The 27,231-nt window shown below is 37.3% G+C and overlaps 2 protein-coding genes across 3 annotated transcripts in view; one reads left to right on the top strand and one right to left on the bottom strand.

The window, feature by feature from the left end:
- LOC117792772 (protein split ends) overlaps positions 1-22,322 on the bottom strand; it is a 51,405-nt gene extending 29,083 nt beyond the window's left edge. For both annotated transcript variants that reach the window (XM_034633034.1, XM_034633033.1), the window contains exon 1: positions 21,183-22,322. Coding sequence is in view for 1 of the 2 variants with exons in the window: in XM_034633033.1 (XP_034488924.1) it covers positions 21,183-21,213 (31 nt within the window). In the remaining variant the exon portion in view is untranslated. The remainder of the gene's footprint in view (positions 1-21,182) is intronic.
- Positions 22,323-22,765: 443 nt separating this feature from the next.
- LOC117792780 (cullin-5) lies at positions 22,766-27,190 on the top strand. Its single transcript, XM_034633041.1, has 6 exons — positions 22,766-24,554; positions 24,615-24,735; positions 25,286-25,643; positions 25,700-25,878; positions 26,150-26,299; positions 26,364-27,190. Exons 1-6 carry the CDS (start codon positions 22,969-22,971, stop codon positions 26,499-26,501), a joined length of 2,532 nt encoding a protein of 843 aa, XP_034488932.1. The 5' UTR covers positions 22,766-22,968; the 3' UTR covers positions 26,502-27,190.
- The last annotated feature ends 41 nt before the right edge of the window (positions 27,191-27,231 follow it).

The following is a 27,231-nucleotide window of genomic DNA, read 5'->3' as shown; positions in this document are numbered from 1 at the left end:
CATGTGTGTGTGTGTGCTTACTCTGTGTATGTACAGAGTATACATACTTTGATCTTTGTCAAAGTTATTGGTTGCCGAGCATCCGTAGAATGCATATTAATTGCATATCCGTATGCCCAACAGATACAGATACACAATTAAACGCTATTGTTTTAAAAGAGAACTTTTAAACAGGCCACACAATTCTATATAATGCTGAAGTGCTTAAAAGGTCTTAACTATCAAAATAAGAATATAAATTAATTAAACTGGTATAAATAAGACAAAGTATGTTTTTACAAACAAATAAAATTGAAATTCTTTATAAAGCTTAATGGATATTCAGAAAAATCTCAAATATTATTCTTTTTATATGGTTCATAAAATCAGAGAAGATAATCGAAAATCTTAACTTAACAGGTCCGTATCGATCATTATGTAAATTTATATAAACAATGTAAGAAAACTGTTTATTATTTGTACAAACATTAATTTCATTTTTTAAATGTGTGGTTTCGGCTATCTAAAATCACATTAAATGAACTGAACTGTGATCTTTGATGCAAATCTTTAATCTCTGATAACTAATTAATGCATTTTAAATCAACGTGTTTCTGTCGCTATGCAGAATTTTCAAATTTTATATAATAAATCATATTTAATAACATAACAAGTGCATCAACAGAATAAACAATAACATAAAAGCAATGAGTATTAAGCAAAAATATTTGTAAACAATTTTGTTGAACATCGGTGCCTGTGGCAGATGCTGCACAAACACACATAAACATGCATACATCCACACATACACAACGCAGTACACAAAGGCAGTTCAAAAGCTTATGGTTATGTTGTATGTGCATTTGCCAAGTTTTAATTAATTTCGTTGCATAATACAAAAACAAACTAACAATAGATGCATATTCCAGTCGCTGCATAGCAACCGCCGCATGCTGATGCTGATGCTGCTGCCACATGCCACATTCTCCCCCATTGCACATACATACACACACACACATACAAAAAGTGAGCCGTTGGTTGATATTAATATCATTAGCTTGTTTAATGAATCCGTATTGAATATTGAAATGCAAAAGAAAATGCAAAAGTAAAAGCAAATACTATCAAAACATTATCAATGGATTGGTAACTGAAAATTTGTTATACATTCGTATGTATATCAAATATTATACTAACAATATTTCTCCATTTTTCAATATTCACCTGCCTTTTCGTGTTTCTATTCCTCCGAAATGAAAAAATGTTGAAAAAGTGATGTAAAATATCATTATTTATTTATTTTATTCAAATTGTTCTGCTGATTGCTGAAATGTAAGTGCAATTTGAAGCAGTAATAAAGCTTAAACCAAGTAGTCTAGTCTGACCTGCCACGCCCTACAACGATGTGGGGGGATGTATGCTTATATACATAGAAAAATTTATGCAAACATCGTTACAGCCGCGACTCACGTACTCGTACTTGTACTCAACATTCAAATGCAATTAACGTTTTAAGTTTGTTTTAATGTTATTTATATGCGGGCCTCTTTTTATGGTGTGTCATTATAGCGCTCACACAGATACAGATACAAATCGGCTGAAGAACCGTTTAAAGCGTAACATGGCGCACCTGCAGTGCAATAAACACTTGACTTGACTTGACTCGACAACAGCAACAGCAAAAACACCAAACACAAAAACGGTAATACCATAACAACAAACCGAACTTGGAGCCATCTTTGTTTGTCCCCTTTGAATGTTTGTTATAACTGCATGTGTGCAAATGTATGTGTATCTTGTATTCGTATTCGTATATGCATATGTTAAAGTACCTAAGTGTGTCTGTGTGTACTTAATGGCGTCATCAATGAAGGCGGCCTCCCATCAAACAGCATAGCCAACATTTTATGTGTCTGTTTTGATTATGTTGATTGCAACAAATTGTTGTTGTTGATGCTACCGCTTGTTGTTATTGTTATTTTCCCTGGCTAACTTGCTGGGAGGCGTGGCTCGCTTCGCTGGGCTCACGTACTTGTCGAGCATTTCGTCGTCGTCGTCAGTCAGTCAAACGTTTATTTGCACTTGACATTAGCAAAGTCATAATAAAAATTTCCCGCAAAAGGCACGCACAGCAGCAGCCACAACAACAACAATGAAAAGTGTGAGCTCACAAGTAACTGCCTGTTCACACTGCACACTGATGCTATTCTATTAAAATGTGCTTCAAATTGCAATTGATAGATTGATGTCAATGTTAATCCAGTTTAATGTGATTTTCGTATAAGCATCTTTTTTCCTAATTTTTTTTAATTTGTCATATTTTTTTCTGTTAATAAAATGTCAATCAGATAAAGTATCAAATTGGACCTGACCACATTTAAGGTAGCCAAGGCTAAAATTATTTATAGAAACCCTAGTACTAAATATCAATAAATAGTAATATATCATATCAATCGTTCTCACAAATGTGCCACGCAATTAAAATATTTTAAGTACTTCTAAGCTATTCAGCTTAATTTCGTTTCAGACTTAAATTCAAATTGCATTTATTTGCTTTCTTATTTTATTTCAAATAAAAATATACTTAAAATATATTTTTTTTTCTTTATGTTAAATGAATGAAATCTGTAATATCTTAAAACTGATCAATACTTCAAAATCAAGTATATTTGCTTTATTTAATAACATATGCGTAACTACTGTGCAGTGTTTCAACTTTAACAAATTGCTGGCCCAGTCTTAAAAGTACTTCAAAACGGGGCAGCAGACAGAGGAGCCACATTACGGTAAAATTGTCATTTACAAAGCAACGCGCACAGGTAACAAACGAAGCAAGCAACCATCTATCCAACCAACCAAGCAGCCAACCAACTAACCAACCAACCAAACAACCAACGAAGCGTCCATCCCTGGCGCACGTGAGAGTCAACGAACTGGAACTCGGATTTGCCGGCTCTGACTCTCGACATTTGGCGGCAACGGCGGCCTCATCGTCTGTCGTCTGGCGTCTGCCGGGTCTCATAACAAAAAAGGGTTCCGCTTTTGCTGCCAAATTACATGCACAACAGGTTCAGTTCAAACGGTAATGCTCAACAGTCCGTCGGATTGTCCCAATGTTCATCTCTCCATTTCAGGCCACACATTGCAGCTAATTTGTTATTGTCGCACAATTTGCAATGGCCAATAGGCAAATGGTCAAATGGACAACAACAACAGCAACAGCAACAGCCATAAAGGCGCTTCAACATAATCAACTTCAAATAGCAACAATACTCGTAAAGTGCCGTCTATATTGCCAATTGATTTCTTTTATTTTATATTTTTTACTATTTTACTTTGACTATGAATTGTGGGCAGCAACCCTGAAGCGTATTGTTGAGAATAGGTTTTGTATTTTATGGCCGAATGAGGGTCTGATACTCAAACATATAAACACACCCTGCAATCTGGCCAATAAACCAATTGGCAATCATGTTGGATTAGATCTTGCATCGATTTTATATGAAGGATATACGAAATGAATTGATATTAGAAAGGTTTCGTTTTGTAACTCATATTGTTTCTGAAGAGGCTGATATAATTTATAATCTCTTTGAAATCATATCCCTTTACCTTACATTGCCATAATTGCAGAAATTTATGGATTAAAGTAGTACTTCTTCCTTACATCATCATCACTTGATAGAATTAATAAATATTTTTTTTATCAGCCCAGTCTTTCAACTTTAAATATTTGTTTATTTTCTTTCAGTTTTTAAATTTAAATTGTTAATTTAAAAAGTTTAATTTACAAAAAATTAAAATTTTTTTTTATCTTTTCATTTGACAACTGCTTTTAGTTGACGTTAAATAATTAAACTAAATAAAATAAAAATTTCATTTTAAATATTATTTATTTTCCATAAAGATGAAAAGGATATTGTATTATTTATCGTATCGGGCCATGTACCGAATTTTTTGTATTAAAAGGATATTACTTGTATTATTAAAAAAAAAAAAAATGTTGATTATCCTTTTTAGACTGTTTTCAAGGCTTTCTCATTTTATAGGGTATCCTCATGATTCCCATATACGCGATAGACTTGCTTACTCCCCCAAAAAATGTAACTGTTAAAACATTTATAACAAATGGCGTTCAATTCTTTGGCGATTTGCTTTGAAATGTGCACTTTCTGTGTGGCTTTGCCTGCCTACGTGCGTTTTATGTCAAGTACGTGTCCTGACAATCCCCCTTCTCTTCCTTCCACAACACTCCCTTAACAGTTTGGTTTGCCAAAGGAGTTGGGAATATTGGAGGCAGACAGCCTTCGTTCGAACGTTCGACAAACACGTTAGTTGTTGTTTTTATTTTATTTTTTATTTACTTGTACATGGTGGCTCTCTAGTAGCTAAAAATGTTCAGCCAAAGTTACTAAACTGAGCTGACCTGGCCCCGTTGTTTGCAATGGGGTGTCCGCCCTTTCAGCGATCATTCCACTCATGCGCTCAATTCATTTATTCAAATTCACTGCACACATCAAAGCCAGACAACAACACAATGCAAGGGGTGGGTTTGTCAGCCCGGTCGGGTTAATGCGTTCCTCTTGGACTTGGTTAGCCCAACTGAACACGTCATCCATATAATTAGATTGTCACACTGTCAAGTGCTCCGTTCGTCTGTTGCCATTATGTACGGCCGACTGAATTGTCCGATTCGCTGCTGTCCACCTTCAAGTACTTTGCCAGACGGACCCTTTTAACCTTTTTATCTATTTATTAACTGCTTATAAATGCTTATTTTTATATACTCTTTTAGAAAAGCACACGACTAAAAGGGCATGACAGACAGAAAACAAACAGGTATTGATATAGTTAGTTATGTGTTTTCAATACTTCTCAAATAGGGTATTTTCTAGTCTCTGCACTAAATATTCAGTTGTTTTAGTTGGTCATTTTTATTTGGGTTCTTAAGAAAGAAATCGCTACGTAAATGGTAATTTGAGCTTATCGTGAGAAAGACGAAATTCAATTGCCACGCCTATAATAAATGCTTTTAACAGAAAATACTTAAGTCCAAATATATGCCATGAAACGTGCAAGTAATTGTAATTCCTGATAGTGAAAACCCGTAAGACCGTAACCAACTCAAAGGCTCGACCGACCGATGGAACTGTCTGTCAGTGGGCCTTCATTTTGCCAATATTCAATTGCCACACATGAATGAGAATCTGTGTGTGTATTTATGTGTGTGTTTATTTGTAGATATGCGTGGGTTAAACTTGAGTAATTGCACAAATTGCAGTGCAGCCATGCAATTTGGCAGTTCGGCAGCTTGGCAACCAAAGTAAGCAAGCACAAAGGTAGCATCTCTGAAGCGCAGGCAACAGAAAAGCAACAACTGCAACAAGACACCGAAACAACAGCAACAACAACGAATAACAACAATAAATGCAACAACAAAAGCATGCTTAAAGTATGGTCCGTAATTACATATTGATGTGCATTTAAGGGAACTCAAATTTAGCAAACCATATAAGATGGATGCAAATAACAGAGATGAATTTTCGGGGCAATGCAATTGAGTGTGCGAATATTAATTATGTATATTTTACAGCCAACTGATTTAGTAGCTGCAATTGAAAATATATAACTCTTTGATTTCATAGCTAGGCAAATGTTAAGCAGCTGTGCGTGTTTCTATGTTGCTGTCGTTAGGTGTTTTTTGTGAGATTTTAACGTTTGCCCGAGGAGAATCAAATATATAATAAGTTAAGAAATGCCAGGGAAAAACAAACATAATGTGCAAAGCCAACAAAACCATAAATATGAAATTCCGAGTCAAATCAAATAAATTCCCTGGCGATAAAATCAAAAACTGAGGGGGAGAAAGAGGCTAACAACAAATTGTGTTGTTTGAAGAATGCATTGCTTGATAAATGCAGGATACGAAATACCAATGTGCATATAACATGTGTATATAAATACACACAAATTCTTATGTGGTTTCACCTGCGTCAATTTTAGGGTGACTGCGGGCCAACACTGCGTATGCGTGATAATGACAAACAATCATTGTCGTTGTCCAATTAAATATAAATAACACGCTTTAAATATTTATTTCATTCTATTTTTTAATGTACACAGATTATTAAATATAATAATAAAAGCTTGCATCATTATCAAATCAACCATCAAATTCTTCCAATATTGTATAGATTTCAAGCGATGCGAAATTCCTTGCCTAGCGCAAATGTCGACAAAATGGTCAGCACCCAATTATAAATAAACAAGAATTATCTGTGCTAAACACTTTAAATGACAGCCACTGTCTGCCTCTCCCCACTCTCTCATCACAAATACGTTTATGAACATACATATATAGAGGAAGGTCAACGCTTTCTTATTTTAAAATCTCATGAAAATTCACAGTTCTAAAAATGGCTGATTTAATCTTCACCATCTCTCACAAAATTAGAGAATTGATTTATATTTGCATTTTGTTGTAATTAGCGTAATATTTATATGTTTAATTCATTTATTTATGTTTTTAAGGCAAGTAATAGCAATTCGCAAGCATTTGTAAAAATCAAATAAATAAACAAATAAGAAAAAATTTAAGTTTTTATTACTATTCTGTTGCTGTTGCCTTTTTTTAGCGTCAAATGCTGAGCTTGGCAATCATCATAAAAAACGAGTTAATAGTGCACATTTGTCAGTTTGTCGGCTTGCTGATACACTGCAAGCTATAAATGAATAATTGATTATTATTGATATTATTAAAAGTTTAAAACAGCATTTAATAAGCATTTTACCAAAGAATAAAGCAGATTCAAGACATCTATCGATCGTATTATTGATGACAGCTAACAAATATATCAAGTGCCGTCATGTTAACTCTTTAGATTGTTGTTCAAATGGATACACAACACATCACACGACTTTTGTTTGTAATAGATAGATAACTCCATGAGTTGAATGAACGGCAATAATAACCGAAAATATTAATAAAATAAAAAACACAAATTTAATGCGATTAGTTCTGTTGTCGATTGCAGCTCATGAATTTCTTGTGGGTCAACAACAATGTCTTTTTTTTCTTCTTTCCACATTCAATTAAATAATTAAATGAGTGGAGCAAACAAATTATTTTGAGCCCATTAACCCATTGAAGTCGACAAAGTCTTAAAGCATAAACACTTTCATAGGCAATTTAGTAAACAAAATAAACGTGAAATGCAACATAAGCAAAATGTACAAAAATAAAAAAATATGTTGACGTATTAAAGAGGGATAGAGAGAAAGAAGAAATTTGTAGTCCGATTTCCGAAAATCATGTCAATACTTGAAATCATCCCATGAGGCTTTCTTCAATGGGTCACATCAAAAATATAGCCCGAAAATTGGGTGGGCGAGAAATGCTCAAAAATGTTGTATGAGAGTGCGGAGAGCGGGGCCAAAAAAAATGCTGACAGCCATGAAAAACATTTTGTAGTTGGCCTAATAAAAGTCAAATTGGCAGCCAGGCAACACCGACAGCAAATAACAACAACAAAAGCTACAAACAAATTCAGCAAAAATAAATAAATTTATTATTTATCATTTTTACCATTTCGCACAAAAGTTAAAAATAAATTCCGAACGAGCTGCATTCAGTCAAGGAGAGCGGGTAAAGGGGAACGCCATATGTACTTGCAATAAGCGAAATACATAATAAATTCTGATATCCGTTTTGGTCCGCAATATATTCATATACTGTCAAATTGGGTCACTTTTTGGGGATCTGCTGGGCTGGAAGAAGTTCGTGTCGGCACGTGATGTGTGTTAATTGGGTAACTTTGCTCAGGTTTTGAGAAGGGGCTAAGAACAGGCGTTAATGCCGTTGGTATTATATGCCATTGAATTGTTTTGTAGAACGGGTTCATTGGCATGACATGCAAAGCAATCATTTGGCATGGTCCAACAATAAAGCTGGCCAATGAGAACTAGCTGAGAACCCAAAGAACGTAACCAAAAGACCCAACCATTCATTCATCATAAAGTCGTCGTCACACACAGTATCACACACACACACATACACATACAGTGCTACATCATGTGCCACATAGCGCAATCAAAAGAGCGTTAAACACACACATTTCTAGAATCATTAACAAGAACAAGGTAATAACATCGAAGCTATCAAGTTTTTAATACCCTTGCAAACCCAGGATAGGTCAGCTGCTAATTGGAGAAACGAATCTGTTGATTGATTTATGAAACTTGTGCATTTATAAGAAAAACAAGGATTAAATGCGAATTTAAAAGCTTTAACAACAAAATCCGTAAGCATTGAGTACTTTAGAAATTAATCTACTGTAAATATGTACAAATACAAACGACAGCAAACACACTTATGTACCCTTTGTTGGGTAGTGTATGAACAGAGTTATAAGAACCATGGCAAAATTAAGGCAATTAAATTTCGAATCTAGCCAACTGTTTTGTTGCTACAGCTATACACAAGCTCTATAAATATTAGGATAATTATTTTCTTAACCCACAAATGTCAAAGCAACAACAACAGCAATAGCAACGACGACAACAGCACTCGACTCATATTATAACGTTAGAAGTGAACTTAGCTACAAGTACTCCAAGTAATTTCAGTGCCAAGTTTCAGCTTGTTTCTCTACTCTTTTCTCACCCCATTCTTATAATTCTTCTATTCCTCTTTGCTTCTCTTTTACTGTTCTTATTCTACATATTTATACCCGTTACTCGTAAAGAGCAAGGGTATATTGTAATTGTTGCATTATGATTTAAAATGTTGACAGGTCTTAAAGAAAATTTGTATGCTGTCGAAGCCTAAGATTCATAGATACAAAAAACAAATATTAAAATTGTGTAACAGGTATCTGATGGTCGGGCATTTGACACTAGCGTTATTACTTGTTTCGCTTTATGGCTGTTTACTATCGTTACTTTTGTTGTTGCTGCTGTTGTTGTGTTTGGAGCAGACTCTTTTGGTGCTTTGGGTTGACCAGAGGGCAACAGGGAACTCGGTCGTTCTGACGGTCAGTCGTTCGTTGGTTGGCAGGCTTGGCTTTGATTGCTTTGTGTCGTTGAGTTTCTGACGCAGACCTCACCTCCTCTCCCCTTCGGTGTGTGTATTTGACTCTGTGTGGAGCAGGCCAAAGCCTTACGTAGGAAATTAGTTTTAATCAACTTCCGCTTTGATTTTCTCTTCACCATCTTGGCCATCTCCACCGTCTTGTCGCAATTTGATGTGTGTCTGTTCTTGTGTGGCATTTAAAAATGCTGTATAAATAAATAAGCAGTCATCAACAGGGCTAATCCACCTTACGCCACGTGCAAACATAGAGATGTATATCATCTTTGACTTTGACATCATTTGCAAGTCTGTTTTGCCTGTGGAAATACCTCCCACATCGCTTGTTTGACCAAATAATTTAGATGTGTTAATACATAGTATAAAATATGAAAAAGCATAAAATGACCGTTAAGAACTTTGTGGCAGTCATTAAACTGTTGTTGCCCTTTGCAAACCAAATGCTAAGACCACAACATTTAAGTGCGAAGAGATCAAAATTTGTGTATGTGACACATGAACTAAATCCAGGGATATAACGGACCAACGGGACTCGGTTACATTAACCCAGTGGTGTAATTTGCCTTTAGTTATCCCTTACTATCTATAAAGTGTGTACATATCCTTGAGGTCGTCATACAGAAAATATAATTACCTGCAATGACAAAAGTATATAAAACAAACATTATTAAAGTTCAAGTTTAATGAAAGCCGAGAGAGAAACTTTATATGTATTAGACTATATTATGTAGATTTGCTTCAAAAATTGAGATTTCAATGTACAAAAATTTTTAATGTAATTAAAGTTGCTGATGCCTTCTAGGTGAGTGGATAGAATGAGAAGAGAATTATTCAAAAAGAACAATTTCCCACATTTAATGTGAGATAATTTCGCGCCTGAACTGATCATGAAACGCGCCCGACACTCAGACAACGACCTGTAGAGCGGATCAGGTAGGCAACCAGTTGAGTTGAGTTCAGACATTAACGATGCGGCACCTAAACTCAAGCAAATTACCATTTTGGACGCGCTTGAACGGAGCGGCGCCCAAGTTAAAAGTAACCGGAGGTAGTCTGGCTCAGATCAAAGTCATGCAATTGGCCCAGACAAAGAGAGGGAATGACAGAGAAATGAAGAGAAAGAGAGAGAGAGAGAAGCGCAAGGAATTTATGGTCGACAAGTTGATAATATAGTTATAACCTTGCACTAAATATATAATAATATTATATTTCAAATTTAATTATAAGTTTAATTTTATATGTAAATCAAACTTTAAGATAATTCTTACTTGTACCACTACATCATATACCTATCATAGCAACAATCTGTCAAATATAAACTTCTAGTATAACAATTTTGTAATTCTTTGCAAAATTGAATACTGGTTTCTGAAAGGGTATTTAATATAATCTATTATTTGTAGCTTGTTCCAGTTACTCTCTGCTCTCTCACTCTCACTCTCTTGATAAATGCGCAAGATACAGAATTATAGAGATACAGAATTATAAAGATACAGAATTATAGAGATACAGAATGAAAGACTTAATAGTGGAAGTTGTAGCTGTGTGTGTTCGTGTTTCCCGATTTCTAATGGATGTGGAGCTTTGGTAACTTTCTGGCAACTGCAGCACGCAAATTCTCAAAATTTCAATCACATGTACATTCTCAGAGCTGTATATCGACTCAGTTCATCACGAAAAAGAAAGAAAAGCGTGAAGACAATAGAATTCAAAAATGTTGTACCACCGGCAGCTGACACCCAAGCAAGCAACTAGTCCCAAAGCCTGATTAATTTTGCAGTTTGAACATGTTTACTCTGCTATCGAATGCCCGTCATGGCAACTAGAAAGGATTTTGAGTGGGTGCCAGCAGCCATCAATGATTGGTTACCATGGAGGACAAGCGGCTTGCCAAGCTGCCAGTTGAATATAATTCATGGCAATGCAATACATTTATACACATTTTATAAGCTTCGAATACACTCAGAAAAATGCGCCTTGTAAATGTTACTGTTGGTATTAACAACTAACATTCAATTTTCAAAGAAAGATTGATTCATCTCGGGAGCATTTTATTCAATTCGTGGAATCGACATAATATTTCCAATTATCTAGGTTTTTCTGTTGTTTTCCTCTTTTCACAGTGTAAGCTGCAAATGTTCGCAACAACAACTTACTGGACAGGCGACTGCACTGCAATTATGGCGGACTAAAACTGGCATAAACAACCTGGAAAAGACTTAAAGACAGAGACAGAGCGAGAGAGAGAGAGAGAGAGAGATGCACACATGTGTGTGCAGTAGACTGAGGCAAAGAGCAAAGCGGATTCAAAAAGGTAGACAACAAAACTGTGCTGCAGGCAGCGCAGAAGCCATTGACAGCTGATGGACCAACCACAACAATAACAACAATAATAAGGACAACAACAGAACGACAAGAAAGGAGCTCTACAAAACGTTGCTGATATTGCTGATGATGGCTAAAACAATGGAAACCAAGGGCCAAACTCACAGCACACAGCACTCGAAGAGAAAAAGAGAGAGAGATGAAGAGACTGCACTTCTTCGCAATTGTGTGTGTATCTTGCAGATACATTTCGACAACAGGTAAATACATTGTTAGCTGCTGTGCGGCCAAAATACCCAATGCTCGAAAATTGGTTAGCCCAGCAAAATAGAAGATAAAGAGAGATAGAGAGAGCCAAGTGCCTGGTAATACAGTTTTTGCAGCTGTTGCTAAGCTACCTGTACGTCTCTCTATCTCTCTTCTCTATTGGTATCCTGTGACAGCTTCTAAACGCCTGTTATCCTTGGGTAACCAATGTGCAGTGTTCTTGTTACTGATTTTGGTAACTGCCACATTCCCTTTGTCAATGAGCTTCGATTCGCTTTTGTGCATTTATTTCGGTTCATTGTTCTCGATTGAACAGCGCTCAGATAAAATTCTGAGCAGCAGGTATTGTTTAGATTACATGCATAAGAACAACAACATGGCAAAGGTAAAGAATAGGAGAAAAAGGAGAAGAAGAAAGAAGCATCTGCTGAGTCTTCCTCTTCATACATCTATATATGTTTGAGCTCTCGTCTGACAACTTTACGACTGATTGTATTTCCCTTTCTTGTAATCATTAACCGACCATTACAAGTTCTTGTATCTAAAAGGTTGCCAGCTACGCAGCTGTCGCTTCCATTGTCTGTTTGAAGATTATTAGCCATTTTTGGATTAGCCATCGGAGATTTATTCCATTCACAGTTTACGGAGTTTCTCTCTTTTCAACTTAATTGCAGGTAATTAGTTAATTACTCGAGTGTTTCCATTGTTAAAGAGCAAACGCCAAATTAAGCTTGGCAAATTGAAAGCTTGTAATTTTTATAATATTAAACAAAATTGAGTTGTTCAACAACTCTCATTCATCTTATCACTCTAACTTCCATTCGTTCAATTCCAACTCAATTTGACAGAGAGTATAGTTAAACGACAGAGTCATCAATAACAAACAGAACTTCTGGCAAACTTTCGTCTCACATTCGAATTAAAAACTTTTGAAACAACCCTCCTACAATAACAACAACCACAACAGCGAAAAAAAAAAGGGCAACAGCACCCGCACACAAAAATAACTGTGGTTAACTTAGCAGACACACAACAACAACAATGACAACATGAAAAGAAAAAGTATAAAAGAGAAAATAAAAAGAGTGCGGAAGAGATACTGATACCGTTTGGTAGAAACTTGAGTGGAAAACAAAGTGACCTCAAGGATTGCTCGTAAGTTTCGGTTTTATGCCTGAGTGCCACCAATTATCCACTGGCCCCCCCGTTCCACTTTAGCCTTGCCACATGACCACACCAGAGATTGAAAGAGAGGGAGAAGGAAAGGACTGCATCGTCAAGTGTTTTGGTGTCCGAAATGAAAACTGACACCAAGTTGACACTTAATTGGATTATGAGATTGAAGACCCCATCGTCTGGTGGTCAAAAATCTGACTGTCAAATGTGCCACACACAAAATAGAAGAGCCAACAAATGAAAATAAAATGCATAACATGACAGTTAGTCAAGCAAATGTTTTGACAAAATACGAAAGTCTAATATTTGTTTTCTGTTTGTTTTTTTATGGATCTCATAATTTCATTTTCTTAAATTGTTGTTATAAAATATAGGAAACAAATAAAAAAGGTGTTTTTATCGCTAAATTAAATATGTAAATTTTAAATTTCGTCCCTGTAACCAACTGTACAAATTTAAATAGTAGGTACAGTAGCCTTCATAATTCATTCATGCGACTCGACGTCTGTAACTGTGGGGCATTTGTCTGCCCATTGGCTATGTAAATTCCCTTGGTCAGTTTTGTCTGCGGTGTCAGTTTCAAAGTCGAACCTGCAGCAAAACTTATGCTGCCCAGGGTCATGGCCTGGCTTTATCGGCTAACAATTTGGGTCAGCAAAAAGCCAAAAATTAAAGCTCCTGACCTTTCTTACAAGTACATTGCGTGTAATCCATTTGTGATTATTGCATTAATTTCATTCAATTTCTAATTATGTCCTAAGGGCTATATATTTTATATACTTTATACTCCATTTACATTTTCAATTATATTTCCCTGGCCACAGAGCAGCCCTTTTAAGCTAAGCTGAGCTGAGCTGCGCAAACATTCATCGAACCGTGCTAGCATCTAAAAAGTGCCAAAATCCTATCTACCACCATCAGACCAAGACTCCGTCATCATCACCATCATCATGATGATTATCTTCATTGGGAGCACGATATCTGGGAAAAGCGCCGCAAAACCGCTGCTACCATTTGTGTAAATGTTTACCATATGAATTTATAATGAAGCTCACTAGAAAGTCTCATAGTAAAATAAACCTTAACCAAATTCAAGATACCCTCACGTTTTCTGTGAAATGTTACAATTAAATCAGTTTTAATCGCTACAAAAAAAAAAAAGAATTGACAAGAACAAGAGTGATTTTTACAAACAAACAGTAAAGATATTTAAGTTATTCATAAATTAATGAATAAATCTAATAAATACAACTAATAAATAAATCGTTTTATAGCCGATTTCCAAAAAAAAAAAATGTACAATTTCCTGCCTTCCCAAACCTTTTTATACAATTTTAAATTATTTACATTCGTTGAATTAAAAAAAAAAAAGCCCAAAGGGCGAGTTTTTCTCCATTCAGTTAAGTTGTTTTGACAAAAATACATTTAATTGTGAAAATAAAAGCTAAATAAACAAAAGAAAATTATAAAAATCAAGAGTTATTTAAAGTTAAAACGGAATTTACTATCAGATAGATAAATACTTTTATACTCAAAACTAAGGGATACAGGAATATCAATTATGTATTTGTTAACTATATATTATTGGGCACATACCCATTCCGAAAGGGTGATAAAAGAGTAAATTCACAACGCGAGAATTTTACCAAGTGTAGCAGAAGTCGAAAAACAAACTCAACTCGCAAAACAAACTCAAATGCAGTGGATTGTTTTATAATAACCCAACGGCGGTTATCAGAACATACATATGTATACAAATGAATGTTGGAATGTGCAAATATGTATGTATGTTTAATAAATGTATTTATGTTTGTAATTTATTATTCGCTTGATTCTTGCTCCCATTTCATATATGCAAAGTTATGCAAAACGAATCGACGCTTGAAATTTCACTTTGACTGGAGAAGAGTTCACAGATTCGCACATATCCTAACTTTGAACATAATATACATTATCCTCTACCCATTACCCATTACCATCTTCTACCCATTATCCAATAGCCCATAGCCAAACTCGAGTCAGTCAGGCTCGATGATGTTGATGCGAATGTCAAGTGTAATTGTAAAAGTGCGCACATGAGTGATTTCTGTAGAACACAAGACAAAGGGCACAAGAGAGAGACAAAAAGAGAGAAGTGGAAGGCAGTGAAATGGATGATAGAAACAGAATGCCGTAAATGCGCTTGCTCGAGTGTAATAAGATGCCCTTGCTGAACACGGTAATTGTAATCGTATTTAATATATACTAATACTCGCCCAGTAGCGCCACAGGCGGTAAATGCAACAATACAGAAGTTTGTCCAATGTGCCAAGAGAGTTTTTAGTCGAGTATTTGTGGCATGTGTAGGAAATGCATGTGGCCGAACATGACGACAAACAGGAAACAGGCCAGGCAAATAACAATGCAGTCGACACTCTTGTTGTGAATGCTGCTTTTCGAGTTGCAGTTGTTGCTGCTCTGAAACGATTTTTCGAGAGAATTTCCAGACCTCAATAATAATGTTAATAATTATTCGAATTATTATTATCGTCATTTCCGCTTGAATTCATTCTCAAATACAAGTTAAAAAATAATATAAAAATCGATAACCAGATTATTCAACTGTCACTATTGATGTACGTGTAGTTTTGATCACGATCATCAAACAAAAACTAAATTTGAGCTTTCTACTCGTTATACAATAAGGATTTATTTGTTAGCCCAAAAAATGTTATTAAAAGCTCAATTGTTTCTCATAGAAACAAATTACAGGATATGTCACAGTCGCAAACTACCCACTGTTACAATTTATAAATTAAATTAATTACATTTTTGGCTGGGAATGCTGAATAAAAGCTTTATAAAAAAACTAGTTCAATTAAAATCAAATCGTTTTATTTAGCTTCGATGTGTGACTAACATTTTTGTTGTTGCAGCAACTTTAATTAAATATGCAAATATCGTGTAATAAAACAAGTTAAATCACGTCAAGGTGAGTTAGGGCAATTAACCAACTGTGAGATTAAGTTTACAGCAGTTTTAGTTAATATTCTGTGAGTATTATTGCCAAATACATGCATTAAATCGTTCTTTTAGAATGATTACTTTATCGAGTGTAATTATATCATAATTACAAATCGAAATACCAAATGCCAAGAATGTATTTCAATTATTTCACTCACATTAATCTTAATTACTCACAATGCAACAACAAACTTTCAACTGGGATACAAAGAGCAATGGCAAAAAGAAATAACTCTTGGCACAGCGTTGCCAGATATCAAAAATGCTTAAAAATCAACCCGAATCATTATTTTTTTTATTCTTTTTTACAGATGTACAAGCCAGAAATTAATTACTCTGCCACCTTGCACCCGCTACCCCTTCGGTATCAGTACAAAGCCAGAAAAGAAACAACAACAATAATAATAACATGCTACAGCATATGCGGAATATGCAGCAGCAAATTGGAATGACGTTGGAATGGGACCGGGACAGGACAGGATGCTCACAGGACGCTGTTGAGAGTTTGCGCGCCAGCACAAAAACCTGTACACAAATTATCTATAATAAATATGCAAAACTTTGCTCGCGTATGAGTATGTATGTGTATGTGTGTGTGTATGTGTGTGCGAAAAAAAGGGTTGAATTTAAGCATCAAGTCGAAGGGGAGAAGGAAACGGAAAGCGACATGTCGAAAATCAAAAACTCCCGACTACGACATACTCTCCAGAGAGAAGTTGAACAAATGGAAGCTGAAAACGCACGATTGCGGCCCGATGGCAGGACATGCGTTCGTCCTTTTCGTCCCGAACAGTGAACAGCGAACGGTGTTAGTTTCGAGCTCTATGGCATATTGTTGTTGTTCCACTGCCATTGCTCAGATCAAGCCGGAATAACCCTTAATGAAAATTGCAACACAACTGTTACCAAAATCGATTAAATGAACGTGTGCCATAGAAATTCATACATACAATCGTAAACACATACATATACATATAGAGTGTAGACCGCATCCGTTGACGCCATTTTGTGGCAGAGAATGGGGATGTGGGGGAATGAGCAAGGCAAATATAATTTATGCCCCAACTGCTGCCACACTCAAAACATCTTTGTGTGAAGTGCAAGCATCGGAAATTGCTCGATATGTTGCTGCCAACTGGGAATAGAATTTGCAAGCACACAAACAAACAAATATGTTAGACCACACACACACCCATATATACGTACTGTGGTAAAAATTCATACTTTGAATGATTAAAAAGATTTACAGGTTGCCAGATTATTTGTGAATATATTAGCATGTGATATGGCAAGGCTAATCCCATTTCGTTTTCTTTTGCTTTATTATTAGTGTTGGTTGGGGTTGCCGGGGACAGGGGGGCTGTCAAACTTCTGCCTACTTTTGTGCGACATTTGCAACGAGTAATGAAAGAGCACAAAAAAAATAGGAAACACGAGTTGCACCCAAAAGAAATCAACTCTCGCGCTCGCATTGTTATTGGCGTTAATTTCGCTGTCACGTTTTTGTTGCTACCGATGCTGCTGCTGCTGTTGAGGCTCTAACAACAACAAAAACGTTTGTTGAGAGCGTCGCACTCAAAATTTTTGACATCGTCGTCGTCGTCGTCGCCGTCATCGTCGTTGCTCGTTGTCTACAGCGGGCATCGTCTTTGCCCATTCCGGGACGCGACTCGCTCGATTCGCCTCGATTTTTTAATAGATAGATACACATCGCATTCGCCCACCAGTCAACCAAAGCAACCACTTTGATGCCAACGATTAACCCCCAAAAAGTGTAAACTTTTAATGGACACAAACACACACACACAGGCAGAGCAACCGTCGCAGAGATTCGTGTAATTTTCCTAGTGCGTTTCTCGAATGAGAAAACTTTTTTGACATCAAATGAAAGCAATTTCGTTCATTAGCGACAACAAAAGGGACATCAACAACAAAAAGAATCAAAAACAAAAAACAAGAAAATAATAAATAAGTATAGACAGAGTGAATGGAGAAAATGCTATCCTAACGTAGCCTTGGCGACTCTTTTGTCTCTAGGATTAATCATTTAAACCAGCTAAGCAGCAGGAATGTCAACCAATTGGCAGCATTAGCTCATCGAGCTGTGCTTTTTGTCTTAGTCATTACCATGCGAGTCGGCTTATGCCAATAACCAGCTAAAGTTCATCAAAGCGACAACTTTGTTGTTCTACTTTGTGCTCGAGTGTTAATAAATCATTAAAGTCGAGCCAGCAGAAAAAAAAAATCTGAATGATAAGCTCAAGGCGTGAGAGAGCATTAAACAGGAGAGCAGAAACAAAAGAGAACATACGATTAGAGCGCATAATGAGAATGAGAGAGTAACCTTCGTGTCGCTCTCCCAAATACTGTTGCTTTAACTGATAAGCTCAAATAGTGTATGTATATAAGTGCATATAGTTATATATTATTCTTTATGGATCATATTGTTTATCAGTCTAAAGCTTTTTTTGCAAACATCTAAATTACATTTCAATTTCAATAGTCGGAACCAATAAAATTACCTTCACTCTTGCACGCACGTGTAGTCCAGCAATAGGAGTATCTTTATATGTAACTAATATACGTGTATTTCACATGATCATGATTTAATTTTTGTGATGAAATCATGCACCTTTACAAATAATGGTGACAAGCCGCAAAATTCGCAAATACAGATACTTTAAGCAGTTACAGGAACAATTATTTTGGAAAAAGCGGAAGAGATACAGAGTGAGCAATTAAATAAAAGAAATATTGATGAAGCAACAAATAAAGAAAACACTTGCAGTTACCAACAGGTTCAGCTGTGAATATTAATTTTTGTTAAAAGATAAGATATAATATGATATCCATTTCTAAACAATGAATTTGTATTATTTATATCAAATTGTTGCTTCAACAACCAAATAAGACTAATATTAAATTGTCCCCATTCTGCTTGTCATTATTGTACGGATATTTGTTTATCTATGAATCGATATATCATTTAACAAATATTCTTATCAGTAAAAGTCAACAAAAATGCTTTGTCGCAATAATTTGGCCTTGAAAACAATCAAAAATTATTGAATTTTAGCATTTAAATAATAAAGAACATAAATGTATAGAAAAACTAAAGTGAAATTTACATATAACGAGCTTAATGAAAGCGTGATGGTTTTTAGTCTCTGATAGACAATGCTAATAGGCGTTTAATAGCGTGGAAAATCGATTCAACATTCATTCAAAATACATTTAATGGGCTTTTGGCACGCGCTGACAGAGAAACAGAAAAACAGCGTGACAGCAAACAGCAAATAACAAGTCAAACATTTGTATCTAAAACTAGCGAATATGAAGTGCAAGTTAAAGTTTTCATAGATTAGTTAAGCTGCATATTCTGCCAAAAATATATATATTAATATAAGAAACCACTTTATAATTACGATTACGATATTATTAATTAATACAAAATATATACATTTGTTTCCGAGAACGACTTTTTTGACATCTGCGCATTCATTTTAAGTACTAGAAGCTTCCTTTCAAGCTTGTATCTATTTTATTTTTGCTGTTGTTGTTGCATCGCGTGCCAAAAATTTCTACGCTGAATTGCGTCGTTTTTTCTATTATTATTTAAATAAGTAACGAGTTTGTGTCAAGTGCAAGGCATCGAACTCTTTGGCGATTATAAACACATACAATTCACGTCGCAGTTTATGTTGCTGCTGTTGTCGTATATAATTTATGCAGTTTGTTGCTTATTAGCCAAGCTATTGACATAGCCGCTGTTGTTTTTGTTGTTTTTGTTGTTGTTATTGTTGTAACTGCTGTTGATATTGCTCTGGTTGTTGCTGTTGTTGTTGTTGCTGTTGTTGTTGCAAGCAGGCAGACAGGGCGCGCTTATTCATTCAATTTGCTGGCACGTTTTGCATTACACGCGACAACCCTGACCTACAAAATATAAAACCCGGCTGCTTGCAGCAAGTTGTTGTTGCTATTGTTGCTGTTGTTAGTGTTATTGTAGCTACTTTGCATTAAGAACCATTTGTGTTGTTGGTCTGTCGCTTTAGCCGCGTGAACATTGAATTTTATAAATAAATAATCGGACTACTGCATTTTATACGTTTGTAATTGAAATCCGTACAGAATGCGCCTAGTCTACTGAAATATGAATAATAAGCAAAAGGGATAAATCAAGAGAAACACATTGATGGAACTGAGATATCCAAACATTATATCTCACAGATATTCAAATTGTATCTCAGAATTACATTCTAATGCTTGCTTCTAGTAAAGTAGTCAGTTGGAATGCATTTATCGAAGCTGTCAACAAGTTTCCACGTAGACATGTTCCAACAACTTATTGATGTATAATTTGCATATTGCAAGCAATTTGTTTACATTCATTTACAATGTCAAATGTCTAAATGCAATGAGATGATCATAGCTCGTCTAAATTGAGGCGACAAGTGAAAATTGTAGCCAGCATTTAAAACTCGTTCAAGGCGGATGTTCATGCAGTTGTCGATAGCTATAAAAAGATACAAAAGTATCTCAACCGCAATAGTGGCTTATATATATATTTTTGGTTCCTCTTTCGGCTCTTGGCCTTTACCTTTTTATTTCTACACTCTGCTTTCTCATACGTACGTCACATTTTGGGTCACATTTACATTTTACAAAATGTTGCAACGTTCGCGACACTTTCTCTTTTGAATTTTTACCTTAAGTGCCGGCCCAGTGCCAACTCGCTTATTAACATATTTCGAATCAAAACAAAAGCAATGCTAAAAATAAGTTTGACAAACATTTTAGTTGCATGACAGTCATATCATAAATAAATAAGCATCAGGCTTAATCACATTTTTATTATTATTAATTTTGTTAGCATTGCGCACTGCTAAAGGTAGACATAGAAATTCACCACAGTTCATCAGAAGGAAAAAAGGGAAAGATTCACTGGCCTATCATTTATTAGTACGTTTGCCTTTGCATCACAACAGTTTTGGCATTTTGTTGCTGTTGCTTGTTTTCACAGTTGCTGCTGCCTCTGCTGTTTGCTACAACAACAAGAACAATGGGCAACATACAACAACTGACAGCTCTAAGCAGCTGCGCCGCGCAGCATTTTCAGAGCAGCGAGAGCAATTTATTTATAGCAGCAGCAACAGCGAGAGCAACATAACAACGAGAGCGCTCTCCAAACCAAAAAAAAAAACGAGACGGACACGAAGACGGAGATAGAGAGAGAGAAAGAGAGTGAGAGCGTGCGCGCAAAGTGCACGTATGCAGGCCAATGATGCTGAGTAAATGAAATGAAATGCTAATTACAATAGGTAAGGGCAACTTTTTGAATGCTCACCTGGTCGATCCAATGACTGTCTGCGACTCATTGGCAAAAATTTATGCTCCTTGTTTAATGCTTGGGGATACAGATATTTGCGGTTTAAAATTGAACAAAATTTGATTGCTTCATTTGTGTTGCTGCTAGTTGCCGTCTTCTTCTTCTTCTTATTATTATTATTATTCTTATTTTTGTTGTTGCTTGACTATTGCTTTTAACTTCCTTTGCTCCTGCTTATTCAATTCTATACACGGATAACACACACACACATGGACAAATACACATTTTACTTAAGCGATTTATGATGACTGTTGACCGCACTTTCTTTTCACATAGAATTTGCGCGCAACGAGACACGCGGCCTGAAGTGATGTAAATATTTCGTTGTTTAATTGATGTATGTACTATTATATGCAGTTAGACGCTGCTGCTGCAGCGGCTTTAACTACTGCAATTTTGTATGTGTTGTTTTGTTTGTTGTGGCTGCTGCTGCTGCGGACTTTAGATTTGTATTTTATTTATTTGAAAACAACTCGCAACACACACACTCAACAGCACACATAAACACACACACAAACACACACACACACAGATACACACTCACACTCGCGCGTCACGTCAATGAACGCAGCAGCACTTAGTTGTTGTTGGTTTTGATGTCGTCGTTGTTGCCGTAGTAATCACGAAATAACGCTTTTTACGCATATTTCTCAATGAATTTAATACACTTGTGCACTGCATGCGCATTTAACAGTTGTTTATTTACACTTGTGCGCTATTTTTGTAAATTTAAAACACCGATTATTTGCGTTTCTTTTTTTTTCAATTTTATTTGTTACGCACGCACGAGCGTCTATACGAGCCATATGACGAGACCCGCCGACGAACAAAGGGAAAATGCTGAATGTGAAAAATGTCAAACATTTGAGAGCGAGCAGACTTTGAGTCTGCGACGTGTGAGTCGCGTGCGAGTAAACGGGATAGCTAGCTGTAGTTGCTTGGCACCGCAATACTGTCATCTCACTCACGCGCCCTTTTTTGTGGTAGAGAAGAAAAAAACCAAAACGAAACGAGAGATTTATGAAATTCACAAAACATGCCTCCAATAATTTGTTGCTTAAATTAAGTCATTACATTCGTGCCACTTTTCATTGCACTTTGTAATTACCAGTTGGTGGTTAAAGTTCGTTTCTTCTTAACACTATTTGAAAGTCTCGTTGCAATAATTTCCCGCACTTTTCTACGCACGCAGTGCAGCACTGGGCACTTAAACTACACTTTTTATCCGTGTGTGCGTGCAAGCATTTTTGCAGCTGCTCCAACTGCCATTCACCATTTACCGTTGCCAGACCGCGCATATTTTAACTGCCATTCACCATTTATCGCTGCCAGATCGCGCATAAATTGCCAAATCGACATATCGAAATCAGCAAAATCGATATATCGCAAATAGTCATCGCAATTGCAGACCAACAAATCAACTCGGTCGAAAGCCATTCACAAGCGAAATCTACAAATTTCTTAGTTGTTTTTCATCCAATGTCAATTGATAATATTAATTTTAAAAAGGCAATGCATACTATAAGATTAATAATCGATAGTGTTAAATAACAGCTGTGCTTTGTTATGGTTCTGTTATTACGCTGTTAATAAGTGTTATCGCACTTTTTACAACAACAAATCGGTCGAAAACTGTAATCGGCCGCTTATAGGCGGAGGAAATAGCGTTGATCACAATATATTTTTTATTTCCATAATTCGGTAATTCAGCGCAGAGGTGAACACAAAGACTGTGACCAACACAATGCTACGGGCGATAGGCAAACGGGACAGGGACATCTTCGATGAGGTATGGCCGGAGAAAAGAAAAATTGTGCTCAAGCTGCTGCGCCAGGAGACGGTGTCGCAGCGCGAATGGCAGGACCTTTTCTTTGGCGTGCACTTTGTGTGCCTGTGGGACGAGAAGGGTGCCGCCAAAATCTACGACGGCCTTCAACAGGATATTGTGGAGTTCATTGTGCAGGCCCAATCCAAGGTGCAGGCCCAAAGGGGCGAGCAGGCGCTATTGGCCACCTATATTGTGGAATGGCGTAAATTCTTTACACAGTCCAATTACCTGCCATTGCCCTTTCGTCAGCTGGAGCAGTCGCCTCAAGTGAAACCGTCCTCGAGCTCCAGCTCGGGGTCATCATCATCCGCTGCTGGTGCTAATGCTGGGGCATCCACATCGAATGCAGCGGCCTCATCCAACAATCAAGCGTCCTCAAGCAGTTCCTCCACGAAAGCCTCAACATCGGCAGCGGCGGCGGCGTCAACGTCAGCAGCCACATCGGGTGGTGCCTCTACTGGTGCGGCAAGCAATTCAGCAACAGCAGCATCCAGCTCCAAAAAGAGTCCTACTGAGGACAGTCCGGTGCGGAAGCTGATGCTTGACTCATGGAACAAGCACATCTTTCACGACATCAAGGATCGCCTGCAGGAGTCCGCAATGAAAATTGTGCACGCCGAGCGCAATGGCGATGCCTACGATGCCCAGCTTGTGGTTGGAGTGCGCGAAAGTTATGTCAATCTGTCCTCGAATGCTGAGGATAAGCTTGAGATCTATCGCGAGCACTTTGAGAAGGCCTACCTGAAGGCCACCGCCGACTTCTATCGACTGAAGTCCACCGAGCAACAGCAGGAGAACGGTGTCCTGGCCTACATGAAGTACGCGGATGCCAAGCTGCGGGAGGAGGAGGTGCGCGCGAAGCGCTACCTGGAGCCCAGCAGCTTTAATATACTTACATGCCGTCTGGTCAAAGTGCTGATTGTGGATCATCTCAACTCAATTATAGCCGAGTGTCCGGCGCTAATACGTGACTATGAGACGGACCGTTTGAATCTGATGTTTCGCCTGATGGATCGCGTCCTGGATGGCGAGGGAGTTGAGGCGATGATGAGCGATCTGCAGCGACATATCAAGTCCGCTGGCTTGGCTGACATGCAATCCGCATCGGAGATCATAACACAGGACTCGGAGAAGTATGTGGAACGGCTGCTGGAACTGTTTAACAAGTTCAGCGATCTGGTGCGGAATGCCTTCAACGATGACCCGCGCTTCCTCACTGCCCGCGACATTGCCTTCAAGATGGTGGTCAACGACACCAGTGTGTTCAAAATGGAGCTGCCCACAAGCATCGCCAATCGTGGCGTGAAATACACCGCTCCCGAGAGCAAATGCCCCGAACTCCTGGCCAACTACTGTGACATGCTGCTCCGTCGGACGCCGCTCAGCAAGCGGCTTACCAGCGAGCAGATCGATGCACGACTCCGCGATGTGCTGCTCGTGCTGAAATACGTGAACAACAAGGATGTCTTCATGCGCTACCACAAAGTGCATTTAACACGACGGTAAGTTGAAGCGGAACTTCAAGGGATCAATATATTAATTAATACTCTAAACGATTGCAGCTTGATTCTCGGCACGAGTGCGGATAGCGAAAAGGAGGAGGACATTGTCGAGTGGCTGCGCGAGGTTGGCATGCCCGCTGACTATGTCAACAGGCTGGCACGCATGTTCCAGGACATAAAGGCAAGTTCCCCACAACTACGTTTTTACTTACCTTATCCCTCCAAAAGAGATTATAATTAGTTCTCGGAATGTATAATACACTTAAGAAGGAATGCCAGGTCCTATAAACTATATATTATCTTAACCTGGTTGACAAGCTGAGTTAATATAGCCATGTTCGTCTGTTTCCATTTAAACCGTCCATATGTTTGCTCCAGTTATTTCAGTAAAAGGTTCTATTTCGGGTTTGTACATTCGGATTCGGTACCAGTACCGGTAAATTCAATTTTAAAAATGTTTAAATGTTAAATTGTTGTTTTATACTAAATATGACTAGTTGACTCATGAGTTTAGAGGCCAAACCATGATTAAAATGGCATTTCACTTAAAAAATCGGGTCAGTTTTGACAAAGTTATGACAGCTTAAAATTTTTCGATCCTTTGACTTAGCAACTTTAAAAACTTCAAAGCATGCAGAAAATTAAAAACGATTTTTGAAAAAATATATTGAAACCGACCTTATAACAATTTACTTTTGTTATTTCCCTGATTGTCTTCTGGGTAAGCGCAGGTCAGTGAGGATCTAAATACTCAATTCCGTAATTCGATAAGTCGGCACGATGCCATCAATATTAAAATACTCAATGCGGGCGCGTGGGCTCGCTGCTCGGAGCGTGTCTCAGTTTCGCTGCCAATTGAACTGGAGGATTATATACCGGACGTGGAGGAGTTCTACAAGAAGAAGCATTCCGGCCGTAAGCTGCAATGGTATCATCACATGAGCAATGGCACCATCACGTTTGTCAACAATTTCGGACGCTATGATCTCGATGTGACCACATTTCAAATGGCTGTACTCTTTGCCTGGAATCAGCGACAGCACGACAAGATCTCCTATGAGAATCTCCGTCTGGCCACCGAGTTGCCAGGTAAGTTGACATTACTCAGTTAAAAATTAATTAAACCATATTGTTTTCAATGACAGATCCCGAGCTGAGGCGCACGTTGTGGTCTCTGGTCGCATTTCCGAAGATCAAGAAGCAAATTTTGCACATGGAACCAACGGCTATCAGTTCGCCCAAAGATTTTGCCGAGAACACCATGTTCTATATCAATCAAGAGTTTGCCATTGTCAAGAATGGCAAATCACAACGACGTGGAAAGGTAAGAAAGGGCATTATTCGATAAATTCTTGAATGGATGACAAAAAATTTAGTAAATATGTATTTGAAAAACTAAAAAGAATTTGAACAGAAATTTCAACCGGATTCAGAAAAATCAAATCTATATTTTCCTTATATTGATGAACTTAATTTTTTCTTAACTATAGAATATATTTTTGTATTTACGCTTGCCAAGTTTTGCTTTCTTTTTTTTCATAATTTTTTCCAATTCTTACAATGTATTCAACACTTTCGACTTCTCTGACTTGCAGCTCAATCTTATTGGTCGCCTGCAGTTGAGCACAGAGCGCTCGCAGCAGGAGGATAATCAGTCCATTGTGCAGCTACGCATATTGCGCACCCAGGAAGCCATCATCAAGATCATGAAGGTGCGCAAGCGAATGAACAATGCAGCCTTGCAGGTGGGTTCCCCTTCTCGAGTGGGTTATTGAGTAATAAAACTGACTAATTGTTGTTCATTTGCAGGCGGAGCTTATTGATATACTGAAGAACATGTTCCTGCCATCCAAGAAGATGATTAAGGAGCAGCTCGAGTGGCTCATTGAGCACAAGTATATGAGACGGGATGACGACGACATCAACATGTTCATTTATGTGGCCTAACTATCATGGCTCCTGCGTCCTTGCCTAATAACCATTCCTTTCCATTTCCACCCGCAACCGCACCTCAGCTCAGCTCAGCTCCTTCCCTCCAAAAATGCTCCCATTAGTTTTGAATTTGTTGTGTGCTCTAAGCGCGTGGCTAAGTATCTTCTACTTTATATCTCAGTCAAACATTTATCTCGTCATGTAACTATGTATCCATCTATTCATTTAATTTCTTCTTTTTTTTTTGGGTTCTTCTAGCTTTGTACTGTTTGTTGACATTGCGTCCTGGGGAGCATTCTAGCAGTTATTCATTTCAAATTGTATTTTGTGTAAAATTTTAATTTCTATTATAATTATAATTATATTATTTTTGGCCTTTTGCCAGCTTGGTTTAGAGTCTTAGAATGGGTTGTTGCCCGTATGGTAACGCTAATCTAGAGTCAACTTTTGATGTTTAAGTTTCCACCTTCTGTGTTGTCTTTGTTTATGTTGTGCATTTTGAGTTATTGCTTAGGTATTTTTTGTAGTTTCGTATTTTGTGGGGCAAGCACACCCGCAACAAACATCCACACACAAACACACTCAATCATGGGCATATGGGGATTGAACACTTTGTGTAGTCTAAGTCCACTTTTGTTGCAAGTTGAATCTCTTCAAAGACAAACACACAAGCAAACATACGAAAGCAAAACTAAACTAGAATAGCAATATTATATGTTTAAGTTAATGAAATTATGAAGCATAT

Source organism: Drosophila innubila (genome assembly GCF_004354385.1).
Source record: "Drosophila innubila isolate TH190305 chromosome 3R unlocalized genomic scaffold, UK_Dinn_1.0 2_E_3R, whole genome shotgun sequence".
Classification (NCBI taxonomy): Eukaryota; Metazoa; Arthropoda; class Insecta; order Diptera; family Drosophilidae; genus Drosophila; species Drosophila innubila.
The sequence above is the reverse complement of the archived record's forward strand: the minus strand, read 5'-3'. Positions and strand labels throughout refer to the sequence as shown.